The sequence below is a fragment of the Amia ocellicauda genome, chromosome 4 (assembly GCF_036373705.1).
Source record: "Amia ocellicauda isolate fAmiCal2 chromosome 4, fAmiCal2.hap1, whole genome shotgun sequence".
Classification (NCBI taxonomy): domain Eukaryota; kingdom Metazoa; phylum Chordata; class Actinopteri; order Amiiformes; family Amiidae; genus Amia; species Amia ocellicauda.
The window spans coordinates 39,188,025-39,205,226 of record NC_089853.1 but is presented as its reverse complement, the minus strand read 5'-3'; the positions used below and the strand labels follow the sequence as shown (position 1 = coordinate 39,205,226).

Here is a 17,202-nt window from a genome sequence, read left to right as displayed (position 1 = left end):
GATTATTAGGAACACCATACTAATATTGTGTTTGATCCACTTTCGCCTTCAGAACTGCCTTAATTCTACGTGGCATTGATTCAACAAGGTGCTGAAAGCATTCTTTAGAAATGTTGGCCCATATTGTTAGGATAGCATCTTGCAGTTGATGGAGATTTGTGGGATGCACATCCAGGGCACGAAGCTCCCGTTCCACCACATCCCAAAGATGCTCTATTGGGTTGAGATCTGGTGACTGTGGGGGCTAGTTTAGTACAGTGAACTCATTGTCATGTTCAAGAAACCAATTTGAAATGATTCGACCTTTGTGACATGGTGCATTATCCTGCTGGAAGTAGCCATCAGAGGATGGGTACATGGTGGTCATAAAGGGATGGACATGGTCAGAAACAATGCTCAGGTAGGCCGTGGCATTTAAACGATGCCCAATTGGCACTAAGGGGCCTAAAGTGTGCCAAGAAAACATCCCCCACACCATTACACCACCACCACCAGCCTGCACAGTGGTAACAAGGCATGATGGATCCATGTTCTCATTCTGTTTACGCCAAATTCTGACTCTACCATCTGAATGTCTCAACAGAAATCGAGACTCATCAGACCAGGCAACATTTTTCCAGTCTTCAACTGTCCAATTTTGGTGAGCTTGTGCAAATTGTGGCCTCTTTTTCCTATTTGTAGTGGAGATGAGTGGTACCCGGTGGGGTCTTCTGCTGTTGTAGCCCATCCGCCTCAAGGTTGTACGTGTTGTGGCTTCACAAATGCTTTGCTGCATACCTCGGTTGTAACGGGTGGTTATTTCAGTCAAAGTTGCTCTTCTATCAGCTTGAATCAGTCGGCCCATTCTCCTCTGACCTCTAGCATCAACAAGGCATTTTCGCCCACAGGACTGCCGCATACTGGATGTTTTTCCCTTTTCACACCATTCTTTGTAAACCCTAGAAATGGTTGTGCGTGAAAATCCCAGTAACTGAGCAGATTGTGAAATACTCAGACCGGCCCGTCTGGCACCAACAACCATGCCACGCTCAAAATTGCTTAAATCACCTTTCTTTCCCATTCAGACATTCAGTTTGGAGTTCAGGAGATTGTCTTGACCAGGACCACACCCCTAAATGCATTGAAGCAACTGCCATGTGATTGGTTGGTTAGATAATTGCATTAATGAGAAATTGAACAGGTGTTCCTAATAATCCTTTAGGTGAGTGTATATAGACCTACCTCTGCTGTGTGGACGCAGGCAGGGGCAGCAGTCTGCTTTTTCCTTCTCCGTGACACCAGAAAGCACTGACCCCTGGCCGCAGTTCGATGAGGAGAATTGTTACGAGCCTGTTAAACATCAAGTTCCTATGATGCATTTTGTTAAATCTGAATGTCTGGTGTTTTATTGATGTTCAGCACTCTCGGATTTCAGGTCGGACGTCACATACGATACCTCAGGGATGACCTTGATTCATCAATCATAATAACAAATCCAATAAAAAATAAAACGTTATATTGCTATGTTTTTGTCTCTGTGGCCTGGAGCACAGAATGTGCCAGTCATCAAAATGAACCTCAGTTGAATCCTCCGCTCCACTCCCTCACCATCGAGGTACGCTCTGGGGTGTGGAGAGGAGATAAAATAAATGCCGGCCTTCATAAAATCTTTACGGCAGCGAAGGGTTTAGCTCGCACGTCAGGGGTGACAGTGGGATTAAACGAGGGCTCCAGTAAAACATTTTACAACTGGCTGATGTAGCAGGAAACCTCTTGGAATGCACCCCTCAGCCAAATTAATCATTATCATGATATTAATATTAAAAAGAGCAAGGCACCACAACTGTACAGCTGCAAATGAGTGGACTACTAAAAAAGTTAAACATGCAGGTAACTTAGAGAGTGGTTTAGAACATCCATTTTCAAATGTATTCATTTTTTAATACATGAATATACTACTTACAATGGTGTTTTAAACAGTCAAGACAGTCCTTTGCCAGTGAGATTTCTGTGAGCCCAAAACTGCTCTTCTGTCCTGTGGCATAGATTTTGAAAACTGTCTGAGTAACTCACACAAGATCATCTTTAGATTGACAAATGGATACTGTAGTGTAGTACTTCTAGTGTTATACTATAGAATTGTAGTGTAGTGTTGTACTGTATTATTGTAGTGTAGTGTAATGTTGTACTGTATTATTGTACTCTTACTGTAGTGTAATTGTGTACTGTAGTGTGCTGAGACTGATCTTTTTCAATGCGAGGCTGATATTTTCCCTGCTGGCAATCAGAAGAAAAATAGCGCATAGAATATTTAGTGAACTCTTTACTGAGATGTAGAAATGGATAAAAGAGCCAAATATATATATTTATATATATAGAACATTTCCCCCATTTGACATATTTCTTCATATGAATTACACTCTTAAATGGAATATACATGTTACAATTTGTAAAAAACACAGACAAGTGAACAAATCTCACATTTTGAGATTGATGCTTTTATAGTAGTGAATATTATATACATAAAAGACGGCCAGAGACATGCAGGAGGTGTGAACAGAACTTCAAAAACTGCCCTGATTCAACAACGACCTTTGTTTTTGTTAGGAATAGTCAGTCAGTTTTAGAACATTTGTGCATGAGGCTGTCTTTAGGTGTTTAATTGTGTGAATCTCAGGGTGCTGTGTGGTTATTCGGGACACACACTCCTGTCACGTCCAGTCAGGAGGCCAGAAGGTCCATTCTCTACCTCTCTAATCAGACTCGTGGAGTGTTAATGGAGTTCTACCCTCAGAACCCTCAGTGCAGCAGCCTTCTGTCAGAAACAAGACACAGAGTGAACTCGTTGTGTTATGGTGAGTAAGTTTATCCTGCTCTAGACTTCACGGTCCTCCCGTCCACACTCTGAGTCTCACACACACACAACCACACAGACGCACACAGACAGACAGGCACTTTCGCAAGTCCAGTCGGTTAAAAATATAAATAAATAAAGCTAGAGAAGCAAAGCTCATTAGAGGAGGTCGCAGTCGGGTGGAACACCATAAGATTAGGATCTGAGAGATGCGTGCACGGTGCGTGGGTAATTTTCACAGTTGAGAGATAAAGAGGATCGTGCTGTCGGACCGCCTGGGGTGAACCCGAGACAGCCCTCCGAGTCCTCACCAAGGGGTCAGGCCCAGCGGAGCAGGTCACTTTCTGAGCTGACTGGCCACGCCTCACGGATTGCACGACTACAATTGGATGGGTCCGAGGCCCAGGTGCTGTGCCTCTGCCTCCAGACAGGTAGTGCACAGCAGAGACAATGTAGTAACTGCCTTTGAGATAACATGGTGAAACCAAATCAGTCCCTCCGTGGCCAAGCGTGAACCTAGCTCTGTAAATACCATGCGGGTCCAGGCCATCATTACTGTCCTGCCGTTTACCCCTTTGAGCTCAGGGGGAGTGGGGGTGTTGTAGGGAGCGCGGAAGTGAAGAATACACTCGCTTTAAAAGTGCTGGCCCTGTAGATGTAGGCATGATTGATGAGCCCAGATTAGTCACAGCAGGCTGCCAGAGCCAGGCTGCCTTTCAGTCTCCTGACGAGTCACTTCATTTTACTGTTTCCTGTGATCAACATAGGTCGTTCAGTATGACTTTTCCTCTTCCTCTTTTTTCTTCTTCTGTGTATTGATAACTGTGCCTTCCAGTGTCCGGTCTCTCCTGTTAATTCTCCGGGGTTACTCTCAAGCTGTCCTGCTTCCTGTGCCCTGGTGTTTTCACCTCTGGGGAACATGGTGTGGTTTGAGTGAGAAGGGCATTTGGGAGAGGCGCCCTGCCGTTTTCAAACTGCAGGGATGGCAGTATTTGTGGTCCAAATTAGGCGAACAGAGAGCATCGCTGGCTGAAACACGCCGATGCCATTGGTTTTCATGTTTATTGACAGTGTGCATGGAGAGGGTATGCTTTTCCACTGTTGAGTGCTTTAAAGCAGGAGTATGAGCGTGTGACTGTATACTTTACAACCATGTGCAGCACAGAGACAAATGCGAGCCAAGGTACATACTAGTGCATAATGTTTAACAGAGTTAGAATTGACCGTTAAATCTACAATTATAATAAAGTAAAAATATAACAAACTTTGATGTATGAAATATCAATTTTATATAAAATATATATTACCTTCGTTTTGAATTATGCAGCTTGCTATATTACGAAAATGGTAACGCAATGTGTGTGTTCATTTTAGCTCTGGGAGATATTCATCTATCCTTATCCCCGTTCATGTGATAAAACTTTTTCATTCTGTAGTTAATAGGCATTTGGTTAATTAGGAGAAGGCATGGAAAAATAGCGTTCTCTACAGCATCCAGCACAGTCCTGACAAGGGCAGCTGGCATGTCCCCGGAGCCCGGCCGCCAGGGGGCGCTCAGCAGCGGGGGTTGCCCATGCGGCAGTAGCACACGGTCTTGAACAGGCGGCACTGGCAGAAGGCGCAGGGCTGGCAGCACACGGCGCCCGGCACCTTGCAGCTGCCCCACAGAGGCACGCAGTTGGCCGGGGGAGACGGCCGCGGTTTCCTGGGCGCATCGATGAACTTGTTCTGCAAATGAGAAAGGGAGAGAGTCAGTGTGTGTGTCTGTGAGAGAGAGAGGAGAAACCTGCTTTATGCAATCTTTGTTTTGTATACACACATACATCTCAAATACTATATATATTCAACTATATCGATTATACAAATAACATCAATATTTCATATTAATCTGTCCAAGTTATAATGAATATGACTGGCAACAAAAAAAGAGAAAGTGCTATAGGAGAAGATCTAGTGAACAAAATAAGTAAAATAATAATACATATGATTTAAACATTAATAAAATCCATATATTCATTACAAAACGTTGTATTGCACTTATGTTGTAAGTCGCACTGGATAGGGGCGTCTGCCAAGAAATAATAATAATAATAATAATAATAATAATAATAATAATAATAATAATAATAATAAAATATCAACTATTGTCTAAACATTAAGCACATGTTTAACACATTGATAAATATATGTATTATTTTTCATATTTTTTAATTCAATAATTGAATCACTTTGTTTTGTATGTTGGGTCGGCGTCTCTATTGTATGCATTGGTTAATTTAGCATATTTTTTATATGTGTTTTTAACAGATCTTAAGTCATGACAAATGTGTCCATTTCACAAAGCGCGCCTGTGCGTCAGTCGTGGCTGTGACGTAATGACGTAGCTGTCCCCAGGGTGAGGCGCTTCTTCAGCTGCTCTGACGTAATGTTGTGACGTGTGTAACCGCTCTTCTGCCATTTGCTTATCAAATCATTAAGGGCCAACAGAAAAGCAGGGTTTCATGCGTGTCTAGTAGGGACATCTCTGTAAGTATGTGTGTCAGTGTGTTTGGATGATTGTTTTGTTTGCAATACTGCTGGTCTCTTAAAAGTTTCTTGTTTTATATACAGGTACCCGTGTTTTCTGTACCGCCATGTCTCACATATTAAAAAAAACAAACAAACAAGAAAAACAGTCCTGACTGTATTTATTTATATTTACTAAAATAATCATCATCATCATCTAATAATAATAATAATAATAATAATAATAATAATAATAATAATAATAATGAATAACAACATAATGCGGAGTGTGGTATGTGTGTTCAGGCCGAATGGACCCCAAAACGGCCGCGGTGTCGTTAAATACAACTAAGTTGAAAGTATGTAATTGCAGCAATTATGAGTGTTATTGATGAACCAACAGGTTGATGATGTTTAAATGCGATTATTGCCTCACATATGTCAGATATATAATAATAAATCAGGCAAAAAAATAATCTATACCGGCAAACGTGTTCCACTGAATTGCAATGTATACTGTGGGTAGTTTGTTTCAAGTAATTTAATGGTATTTTACGGCAGCAATTTCAAACTTAAGAAACATGTTTTGAACAATCAATCAATTGTAGATCTGTAGTATAGAGACAGATAAACACGTGTACTGTGTCGCGCTTTTGTCTTTCTTGCAGCTGCTTTAGCTGCGCAGGCGCAGACGCGGGAGTGCCGGCGTTATCACCCCGCCGCGGCGCGGATCTTTCACTCGTACGTGCGCATACATACTTTTCTTTGTTTTCTGTCTGTCGTCTTTATGTTGTTCTTTTTCACGGTTTTCGGTAGTTCTGAAAGAAAAAAAACACACAGACTCAAACACTGCGCTGCTGAGAATCAGGGGTTCATTTAAACATGTTTAAATCGATTGTCAAATGCATGCTGTAATTTCAAAGACACGCATATGAGAGTAAATCACTGCCAGTCATCTTACCTACACTGACAGTTACCGCTGGCAGGACTGATGTCTCGCACTGTGGAAATCAGTTTTGGGACATTTGTGTAACTATGCAAATGCATGCCTTTTGACCAGAGCCCCGTCTTACAGCCGTCCCCCACACTGTCCCCCACACTGTCCCACCCTCCTGTCCTGCCTCTCACTGCAGAAAGTTATTGATGCTTCTCATGTGAAGAAATAAGTCGTTGTGTCGACCCAGTTATATGTGCAGTGCGGTGCCTTTTCCCTGTCCCAGAACGGATATTTCATCACATTGTCACCAACAGTCGTTTAAAAAATGTATGCAGTAGATTCTTTTTAAAATAAATATATCCTCATGATTATTGTCACCACTACAATATCATGTGGAATTATTAATGAGGGGGGAAGGGGCTGTGAATCAGGATAACAAATCAGCATTCACTGTCAGAGCACTGGAGAGGGACAATGCACTATAATGCACATACATCTCCCAAAACTGAGCTGCAAGTTGTGGGAATTCACACAAAATTAGTCTGATATACACCAACAGAAACTAGCTACTGACTAATATAAAGAAAGGTGCATTTTACATGATGTACTATATTGCTGTAGCCCTTTCCCCATTTCAAATGGTATTTAAGCGCACCCACACTTATAATGGAAAGCATACAGTGTGGCAGTGCTGCAACAGATTAAGGCAGGTTCTGCCTGAAGTGGGTTATCTAACTGACCTACTATGATGATAGATGGGACATCTATCTGCTTCATGCCCGGCACACTTGGTGCCGAAGACAAATTCATGGTGACCTGCTCCTCAATCACCATGTGTGTGTAGACCATCAGCACGCTGGTCAAGCTGAGCAGGAGGCAGCACAGCAACGACTGGCAACTCATGGTGAAATGATGAGACTTCCAGGGGACAGATGATACCTGGATAAACAAACGCACCGAAAAACTATTAAACATTATATCAGTAATCGAACGTAAGAAAGAAAGACAAAATTGCTTATGAGATTAATTTTGGCATTTCAATTGAACAAATGGTGCTCAGATGAGATTGTCAGATAAACCTTATGAAGTCCGTTTCTTTTGAAAGTTCACCTTTCAGACACTGCAATTAGAAATGCAGTATAAGAACTTAAATTTAATTGGTGTGTTTATGAAATATATAAAGCTTTGATGATCAGAAACATTTATCAAAAATGTTTAAAAGTCTGACAGCAAAGATACACAAATCACTCAGGGTTCGTAACCACCAGAATATAAGATGTGCGACACATCTGACAAGACAGCTGAGAAACACATGCCCTTCCTTTGGATGTATTCAAGGAGTTGAAGTAGGCAACCTTAAACCAAATGGGTCTGCACAGATGCAACTGTGGTACAGTCTTGTGCATGTCCGTAACATTGTAGAAAAATATAATTGAAAATCTGGGGTGAGATCATTTCTGCAGAGGTGTACACCGTACACATGGAAACTACATTCATATACCGTAGCTCACAGGAACATTAAAATGTTTTTGAAACGTAAATAATCCCAATCCTCTGAACGTTCATCTTCTGAAATCCTAACAAAGTGAATGTTTGGCATCTGTATGTGAGTCAGGGAGTATAATTAAATAGTAAGACAAATCCACACGGACGCTTCAGCTGTCCTGAGCCAGGTGTGGGCAGACCGGGGAACAGCCCTGGCCGAGTGTTGAGCTCTTTTTTTTATTTGCAGCCAGTTGGCGAGATCTGAGTGGTATCCTGCTCTTGCTGAATGTTGCCTGAAAGCGCAGTACAAGTTATCCTCACTGACCTAACATATGTCACTTACCTAGATATAATTCCCAACACTCACAACCCAAACTATGTGACACATTGATACTAGCACTAGATAACTGCAAACATTTACTAAAAAACATTTCAGGAAGGACACATCAAAATAAAATGTTAGCTTAGGTACAAATAAATGTTTAGACTTAACGATTGAATGCATACATGTATCTGCTCTAAACTACACACATTATAATATAAATATATGATTAATTATTGATATAAAATGTTATTTTATTTTAATAGTTCGTTTTGCTACTAATTTAAGGTTTCTGGAAAGGCTTGGAAACAAAATTAGTTCTGGTGGGTGAGCGAATAAGCGTAAAATCGCGGTGGAGGTCTGGACCAAATCAAGACTTTGATCCACTTTCCAGTTGCAAATTTCAATTCCAGTACTTGATGACAACTTTTGGTTTGACAGATAATTCCTCCTTCTGCTGAATGGAGAGCTGTTGTTTCTGCAAAGGTCTGTTCATTTATGCAAAGTTCTTCATGTACTAGAAACCAAATTAAATTGATGTTCACCTTTTCTTCATACTTGGATAGTATTTACATATTAAAGGAGTTACATCTTACAACTTGCACCTTTCAAAGAGCATAAACAACCAACCCTCTCTACAAGGCAAATTGTCTGTTCTTTGTTTTCCAACATTAAAAACAGGAAAAAAAACTTCAAAAGGTGACCTAAATCAAACGCAATACAGTATATTTTGGATCACGTTAGCACGATACAAGAGACAAAACTGCGCATCAAGCTTGTAGCCTCTTAAATGGAACTTTTATCCAATGACAAACTCAAGTTTGTGTGTGGCTGTAAATTACAAACACATCTTACACCTGCAATAGGGTACAACAGTGTAAGAAAGGGATGTTTTCGTCCCCAACCCACAAAAACATCCCATAATAAAGCTCTAAAGAGAGGGCATAGAACGCGGTCGGTTTTGCATTTCATATATCATCTGCCAGCCCTTTATGGGTTAAAATGTGCTGACAGAAAATCCTGAGAAGCTTCAGAGAAGAACTGCGTATCAGTTTCCCCTTACCACATAAAAACTTGAATCGGGTACTCACTGTAAATGCCAGAAAATGATCCTGAAGACAGTTTTGTTTTAATTTCTAACTAAATGTTGACTCTTTATTAATACTATCAGCACTTTTAAAGGTTTACTGTCTTAGTTAAATGTAGTGGTTTATCTTGCTGCTTAATAAGTTCAGTTAAATTTTCTTGTTTGTTTTAATAACTACATAGCAGACAAAACAACGAACCTCCGTGTAAAGACCCAGTACCTTCATCTGGTCACTGGATGTTTTTAATTGCAGAAATATGTGGTGTCTACGCTCACATTATCTTCCCCAACAAGAAAACAGGCCCCTCCTCCTACACGCATGCACAGTTTTAACACACTCGTCAAACTGCGCGTCCAGTGTGTGACAGACCCGCGGCGAGATATTTCAAAAGTAATGGCAGAGGCAATTCGAGTGAAGTTTCAGTATATCAAGTAATGACTAATTGGTACATATTGCTGTTTGGGGGGAAGAAAAAGCATCTAAAAAACTAAATAACTAAAATATGGTTCTTGCATTAAAAACTAGTCCATACCAGACGGATAAGAAAATGTTGGTGGTGACAGAAAAACAAAAAAGAAATTGCTTACTTCGACTGGTGCTCTTTCCAGATGGTTCAGTCTTCACTGTTTTCACTCTTCCATGGAGCTCTTTTCAGTCACTCACTCTTCTTTTAGTCCATTAGAAGGGGGCATTATAGAAAACAGAATCATATATATGTTTATATATATGTTTTCATGTATGTATGTATATATATGTATATATATACATACAAGTGTGTATTTTCTGGATAGAGTTAACTGCCTTTGTTGCATTCATTTGACAGGAATCTGCTTATAATCGAGCACATGTGCTTCAGCTGAAGCATTAGTGAAGATCTATGGAAATACCCCAGGGGATAAGATAATCCAGCGGAGATGTCAGAGGGGGGTCTGTGATAGCTGTGGGAGCACAAGCTCTGTCAATCAGGAGGAGTCAGTAGCGCAGTGCATGCAGAAACATGCTTGCAGGTAAGAGCCCAGGCGGACACGACCCTCCGGCCAGCACAGCGGCCGTGCAGCGTATTTACACGGGGAAGCTGGGCGGAAGCCTGTGACGCAACACGCTGTCGAAAAAGGCGGACAGGCTTGCATAGGAAAAAAACAACCGCGTATTTATATATTTTTAATTTATTCTGACAGATAATCATTTAAAAAAGACCCCCATCCTTCACAGAATGTGTAATGAAGCAGATGTTAGTGTTCATCTGAACACACCAAGTATGTATAGAAAGTAAGTTTCCTGGGGAAGGAGATTTAATTGGTGAATTGAAGCTGCTGGATTGAGTTGAATGTGTGTGTGTCCAGTGTGTGCAGGTCGTCCCACTCAACTTAATTTATGTCACAACCAGTTATATATATATATATAATATAAAACACTTATGTGCTGAAGCTTTTACTTGTGCTCACTGAGTAATATAAAATAACTGTTTGTAGCAGATTTTGGATGTATTAACTTTTCCCACCCAAAAGATATTAAGAAATAATAAAATAAATACAGTTATTATTATTTAGACAGACTGCATAGTTATGTGAAGTTTGCTATGGCAACTGAGGTGTATTGAATTTTAAATGTAATTTTATCATGTTCTTCAGAATTCCTGAAACAACTGGTACGATGTCACAGAGACGGGCCAGGAAGAGAATGGCTTCTGTTCAGTAAGTATGGAACCCAACAATTACATGTTGATGCAGAGAAAATAAGGAGCTTCCTCTATATTCAAAAGAAGCAGCCAGTGGTATGTGGAATCATGCTAGATTAAGAATATATTAGATCTGTAATTAAAACATATTAAAACATTAAAATATGCAGTGATAGGGGCTCACTGAATAACATATGTTGTCATTATATTAGGGATGATATTAATGTGTAAACTGAAAAAAAAATATTTTTCTTATTCTTATTAAAGGTGGGAGACCATGCACCAAATTAAAAAATCATAATATGTTTGTGTATAAAATATATAGAGATATATTTTAATCTGCTCCAACCAAAATTGTTTAAATGAAATACCATGCCATGCAGTCAGGTGGCATCATGCTAATTTAAGACACCTTGAACAGGCCTCTCTTGTTTACACAGAGCTGTTAATGTCTTCTCTAACGGTCGCCCATTAAAAGGAAATTTTGTTTGTTGTTTTTTACAGTAAGAAGCTGCAAATGTGAGGCAAATACGATCAGAGTGATAAATTATACGCGCCAAGGCCGTCCTTCTAAAAGCCATTTAGACTACCAGACACTTTCTGTCTCGTTCATTAAAGGCATGAAAGGTTTCACTAAAAGCAATCCACACTGATGCCTGCACATCATTTACCTCCAGCAAGTGGATTTAATGGCCCGGGAACAGCTGCAATTATAGCATTATGAAAGCAGGCAGGGTGACATTAGAAAAGACTAAATAAAGAGTTTAGCCAAGTACCATGCTCAGACAAAAAGACTGAACTAGTGTCCTGGAAGAAAGCAAGCAATAAATGTCTTAAGATAATTTAACATCTGAAAATAGTCTGCAAATGTGCATGCCTGAGATCACTAATGATCAAAAGTTTCCATAAAACAAATACATGCTGATGACAAAGTTTCCTGCACACTTGCCATTTCTCTCCCAGCGCTCAGTAACATACACAAACTCATCCAGAATAACCTTGATGGCATTTCAGTCCAGCTGAGCAACTGTGAAACTGTTCAACTGAAGAATGTAGCCTTTCAGTGAGACATGAGTTTACGATTATACTCCTTGGATTGTTTCCCACTGTCACCCCCTCAACCTGCATGCGATCAGAGGACAGAGATCGTAGTGTCTGACGAGCCCAAAGGGTTAATCTGTGAGTCAGGCGAACATCCCGTGCACAGCGCGTTGGTATGGAAACACCAGCTTCCAGATATTGATGTTACATTTTTATAAGCATGCCGAAATGATATTGTATCATCTTATAAGCCAGTTATCACTTGCCATGGCAGGTCGTATTGCACCCCAAAGGGATTTTCCTCGTGCACTCAGATCATAACACCAGATGAATGAGATTGGCATCAGGGACAACTTGTTTTACCTGTATATGCAAATTATCCTTGAAAAGCCTGCTCTCAGCCAGTTTTATATTCTTGTGGAGTGGTTTATAATACAGTAAAACCTTAAAAAAACTATCTACGAAAGCTGTGTAATATACCGAGTCTAACTAAATCAATGCAACTACAACCAATACTGCTGCTGCTATTGCTTTTAACATGACTGGTAACAATCATAATTTTACACTTACAAAGTCTGCATTATTGAACAGAAACAAGCGGGTCCCTTGGTCCAAGAACGATTGATCTCCTGTTACTGAACATCTAGGAATCTTTGAATCGACAGTATTTGCACACAATAGACAAGTTAGCGTGAATATCTCGGCACACATTTGCCTAAACAACACAGGATCTGTATCTTTGGCTGATGTGCAAGCTAATGTTTCTGATACAGAAATGAAGAATTAGTTTTTTCACCCCCCCAAAAGGGTTTGAGTCCTGCTTTGTTGTGCAAGGCTTGTCATTACAGGAAACTGGACTTTATGATGTGGTTAGTACATGGCCATGCAGAGAGTAGGGCTGGCTGTTGGGATGGAATTTACAAGCTATTGTTATTTTTTGTTTTTCATTTGTTTGGGTTTATGTTGTTTGATTCTTCTTTATAAAACAATTATGTTTGAAAAATAAAAAAAATCCAGAACTTAATTTTCCAGTTGGGGTTTCCTGGGTGTTTGCGTTGAACAGATACTTTGCGTAGCGTAACAGATTATACAGCACAGAGTTATTGGAGTTGCAGAACCTTTTTTTGTTTAAGCAAGATATGTTTTTATTGGGTTTCTTTTTGTTATTATTTGGGAAAGTACATTTTGATTCTCCTTGACAGACATATAAGGTTTCACTTAGGACTGTCTAATGTTCTCCTTTCATGGATGGTTTGTTCTGCCCTTGCAATTAGTTCATCTGAACATCTAAAAGGCAAGCACCTTCATCAGCCCAGATTCTCAGGTAATACTGTGTTTACTGGACTGTAGCTAATATACATCATCCCTGTATGCTGGACTGTAATGAGGCGATCCTGAGGCAGATCTATTTTGACAATAACCCTCTGCATCGACTTAGCTGGTTAGTTTTAAACTGCACATACAGACATATATATATATATATATATATGTATATATATATATATAGACATATATTGAAATATAATTATTATGATTACATTTTTCTCTTGGTATTTTATTAACTTGGACTACAATTGCACCGTATTTTATCTGTTTTCTTTTTGTTTGTGGGTAGATGTAATATGTCCTCTGATATCAGATTGCTAACCATTCAGTAGGCAGTGTTTGTATTGTAGCACAATAGCACAGAGCGTCAGAGAACACTGAAAAGTCAAAGCTGTGTAGTTTTGCGATTCTGCCCAACCAAAAAGCACACATGCATTTGTGTATTTAGCCAACAAGGAGAAAATACCTGATTTGCTGTGTTATTATCAAATTATAACAGTAAATCTCACAGAAGCCAAAAGAGCCATATGTTTGTGCAGCAAGGATTACGGCCACACGAGAGAGAATACCAATAATAAAGACCTAAAAGCAACTTGAAATGTTAGTCTTTCCAGAGAATGAAATCCTCTGTGTGTGAACAAAATGTTTGACCTGGATGCCAACCAGATGACTGTGAAAAATGCTGAAACACAGTCAGGATATACAGTGTGGAAGAATAACTTGAAATAGGTTTTGTTCTTCAATTCTCAATAATCAATGTCAAATAATCTGAATATTTGATCTCTTTAAAAATGTATTCTCCCTGACCCACAACACAGGCACTCACATTCCAAGCCTAATCTGATCTATCTATATTTATATAAACAAATAAACACAAAGTTTTCACATTTATCTGTCACTTAAACTTCACTCACACACACACGCACACGCACACTCACACACACACACACACACACGTATATATGTAAGATTTTCAATAATAATATGTAAAAAATATCAAAGCAAAGCCAAACAAAAAATATATAAAATAACCGTTTAAGTCAGTTGAAGTCCCCCAGTAATGTGGCAAACTGTTTCTATTTAAGGAGAGAGATGTACACTATACTGGAAAACATACGAACTGATACAAAGTCCTGTTCATCTAAAGCATATCTGAATATTTTCTCAACTAGTACAGTTAAAATTAAATTACCATGATTTCTACTAATTGTTAATGTAAACATACACATTTGCGATTCATCCCAACCAAAACGCACACCTGCATTTGTGTATTTAGCCAGCATACAGAAAATACCTGATTTGCTGTGTTATTATCAAATTATAACAGTAAATCTCACAGAAGCCAAAAGAGCCATATGTTTGTGCAGCAAGGATTACGGCCACACGAGAGAGAAGACCAATAATAAAGACCTAAAAGCAACTTGAAATGTTAGTCTTTCCAGAGAATGAAATCCTCTGTGTGTGAACAAAACGTTTGATCTGGATGCCAACCAGATGACTGTGAAAAATGCTGAAACACAGTCAGGATATACAGTGTGGAAGAATAACTTGAAATAGGTTTTGTTCTTCAATTCTCAATAATCAATGTCAAATAATCTGAATATTTGATCTCTTTAAAAATGTATTCTCCCTGACCCACAACACAGGCACTCACATTCCAAGCCTAATCTGATCTATCTATATTTATATAAACAAATAAACACAAAGCTTTCACATTTATCTGTCACTTAAACTTCACTCACACACACACGCACACACACACACACGTATATATGTAAGATTTTCAATAATAATATGTAAAAAATATCAAAGCAAAGCCAAACAAAAAATATATAAAATAACCGTTTAAGTCAGTTGAAGTCCCCCAGTAATGTGGCAAACTGTTTCTATTTAAGGAGAGAGATGTACACTATACTGGAAAACATACGAACTGATACAAAGTCCTGTTCATCTAAAGCATATCTGAATATTTTCTCAACTAGTACAGTTAAAATTAAATTACCATGATTTCTACTAATTGTTAATGTAAACATACACATTTAAACACAGAGATAGACACACACACACACGTGTGTATGTATATATATATACACACACACACACACACACTATAAATGTTCACTTTCACTTAATTCCAGAAATTCTTCAACTAAAAGTTAAACATATAAAACCTTAAAATTCATTTATATATATATATATATATATATATATATATATATATATATACGTACACTATTTTAACAATATATATTTTTCAAATATTATAACTATTGTAATGAATCAAATTTGTGTTAGTCTTCCTTAGTACAATATTTAAGACACCGTAGATCTATTTTAAATTAACTTATTGCGCCCTATTTAATTTTCCTATTTGTTTCACACTTTTTTGGTCTGATCCAAGTTACAATTTACACTACTTGTTTAATAATTTGAACTTTATATTATATAGGATTATTATTATTATGGCATATAAACAAATTAAATAAATTATATAAAATATAAACATATATTGTTACTATTGGATAAATGGGTTTTAAATGAAATGCTTTGGGTTTGAATTCTTACAATATTCCAAGTATAAACAATATTTCGTTTTTGTGAAATAACTTTATTCTGCAGAAAGTACTTAAGACATTTTAAATTAAATAATACAGGAAAAAATGAAGGTTTCAGGGACTTTGAATTAGGCAACTTTTTAGTGAGTACAAAATACCTCAATGATAAGAGTTTATAATAGAAACTACAATAATCATATAATCATGAAAACAATCCACTTTGTGCTGGTTTGTTGGGGAAAAAACTCGACAAACTTTAATTAATTTTCTTACGTGCAGTCATACTGTTTATTGACTGAAACGCATACATCCTGTAGTATTTTTATTGTATATGATGCTTTAAGTCAAGTCTAGTTTCTGACCATTCTTAATGTTACAATGAGGAAATTAATTAATAGCTTTTCTGAATGTAAGAGATTTTCCTACCAGCTTTCCATTAAGAAGAAAAAAAAATAGTTTCAATTATTGGTAATCCTGCTGATTAATCTAAATTGTCTGTATTAAATTTTGTTACTCGCCATTTATTCCAAGATCAGAAATCTGAAATGTACAATTGAGACACTGATTTAAAATCATGACTCTGGTTAAATTTGTATAAATACATTTTTACATCTATTTACAGCTGTCATGGAGAAATATAATTCAAGGCACACATATGATATATGAGGAAAAGATTCTCAAACTTTTAAGAAATGAATCATTCAACACAATATTTACAATGACTGCCCTCTAAGGCCTTCTTTCTGTGCTCTAGAGAAATAGTGTGTATGGGATCGTAAATTCTCTGTCATCTTCTAAAAAAGCTGTTGAATTTTAACAGATTATATATTCCCCTTGTGAAATATTGACTAATATTTGACCTCAGTGCTTACCTTTGATTTTTTTTTTTCATTTTAGAGAAGCTGTTAGTGTCTGTGAAATAAAACACAAGTAGATATTCTGTGCCCTGTTGGTCCTTATTAAGTCCAAAGCACTCCCAAGCTAATCTTCCTTTCAGTCTGGATTTTTGCACTGAGAGAAAAGAGAGAGAAAGTATGTGCACTCTTAGACGTACCTTTCTCGCAGGCGTCACTAGATTAAGTATATGGTTTTGAAAACGTTCGGTCCCCCTTCCTTAGGCTGCGAATTAGTGCCTTTTCGTCTGTTAAATGAGAAAACAATATCAGGCAAATCTTGAAGTCGTGCATTTTGTAAAAGGAAAACCGAGACGTGCACGCAGGGGCGGATCCACACATTTTACCCCCCCCTCCCCACCCCCGCAAAAAGAAACATAAAAAAAAAAACTGTTTGTGGCAAATGGTCAGTGTTTTCACCAATGGTAATTATCAGACTGGGAAATCTTTACGTCTTTATCTAATTACTCAGAAAATTTTCTGAAAGGAGCTTGAGATCTTTTGAACCAATCCCCCATGCCCCCTTTAAAATGGTTGTA

The 17,202-nt window shown here is 38.3% G+C and overlaps 1 protein-coding gene across 2 annotated transcripts; it reads right to left on the bottom strand.

Annotated features, from left to right (window-relative positions):
• Positions 1-2,370: 2,370 nt before the first annotated feature.
• asip1 (agouti signaling protein 1) lies at positions 2,371-16,946 on the bottom strand. Of its 2 annotated transcripts, XM_066702108.1 has the most exons (5): positions 16,825-16,946; positions 9,758-9,837; positions 7,016-7,214; positions 6,098-6,156; positions 2,371-4,561 (listed from the first exon to the last, which is right to left on the bottom strand). In XM_066702108.1, the coding sequence occupies exons 3-5, from the start codon at positions 7,176-7,178 to the stop codon at positions 4,388-4,390; spliced, it is 396 nt and encodes a 131-aa protein (XP_066558205.1). In that variant the 5' UTR covers positions 7,179-7,214; positions 9,758-9,837; positions 16,825-16,946; the 3' UTR covers positions 2,371-4,387. The 2 variants fall into 2 exon arrangements, with proteins under 2 accessions (XP_066558205.1, XP_066558207.1); XM_066702110.1 differs by lacking the exon at positions 16,825-16,946 and having other exon boundaries at positions 9,758-10,190.
• Positions 16,947-17,202: the final 256 nt, after the last annotated feature.

Excerpts from the sequence above, each read along its gene's own strand:
- asip1 (XM_066702108.1), bottom strand. The coding sequence starts at position 7,178 with ATGAGTTGCCAGTCGTTGCTGTGCTGCCTCCTGCTCAGCTTGACCAGC. Across the intron at positions 6,157-7,015 it reads CCCATCTATCATCATAGTAG|AACTACCGAAAACCGTGAAA; the intron begins GTCAGTTAGATA and ends TTTTTCTTTCAG. Across the intron at positions 4,562-6,097 it reads CAGACAGAAAACAAAGAAAA|AACAAGTTCATCGATGCGCC; the intron begins GTATGTATGCGC and ends TCTCATTTGCAG.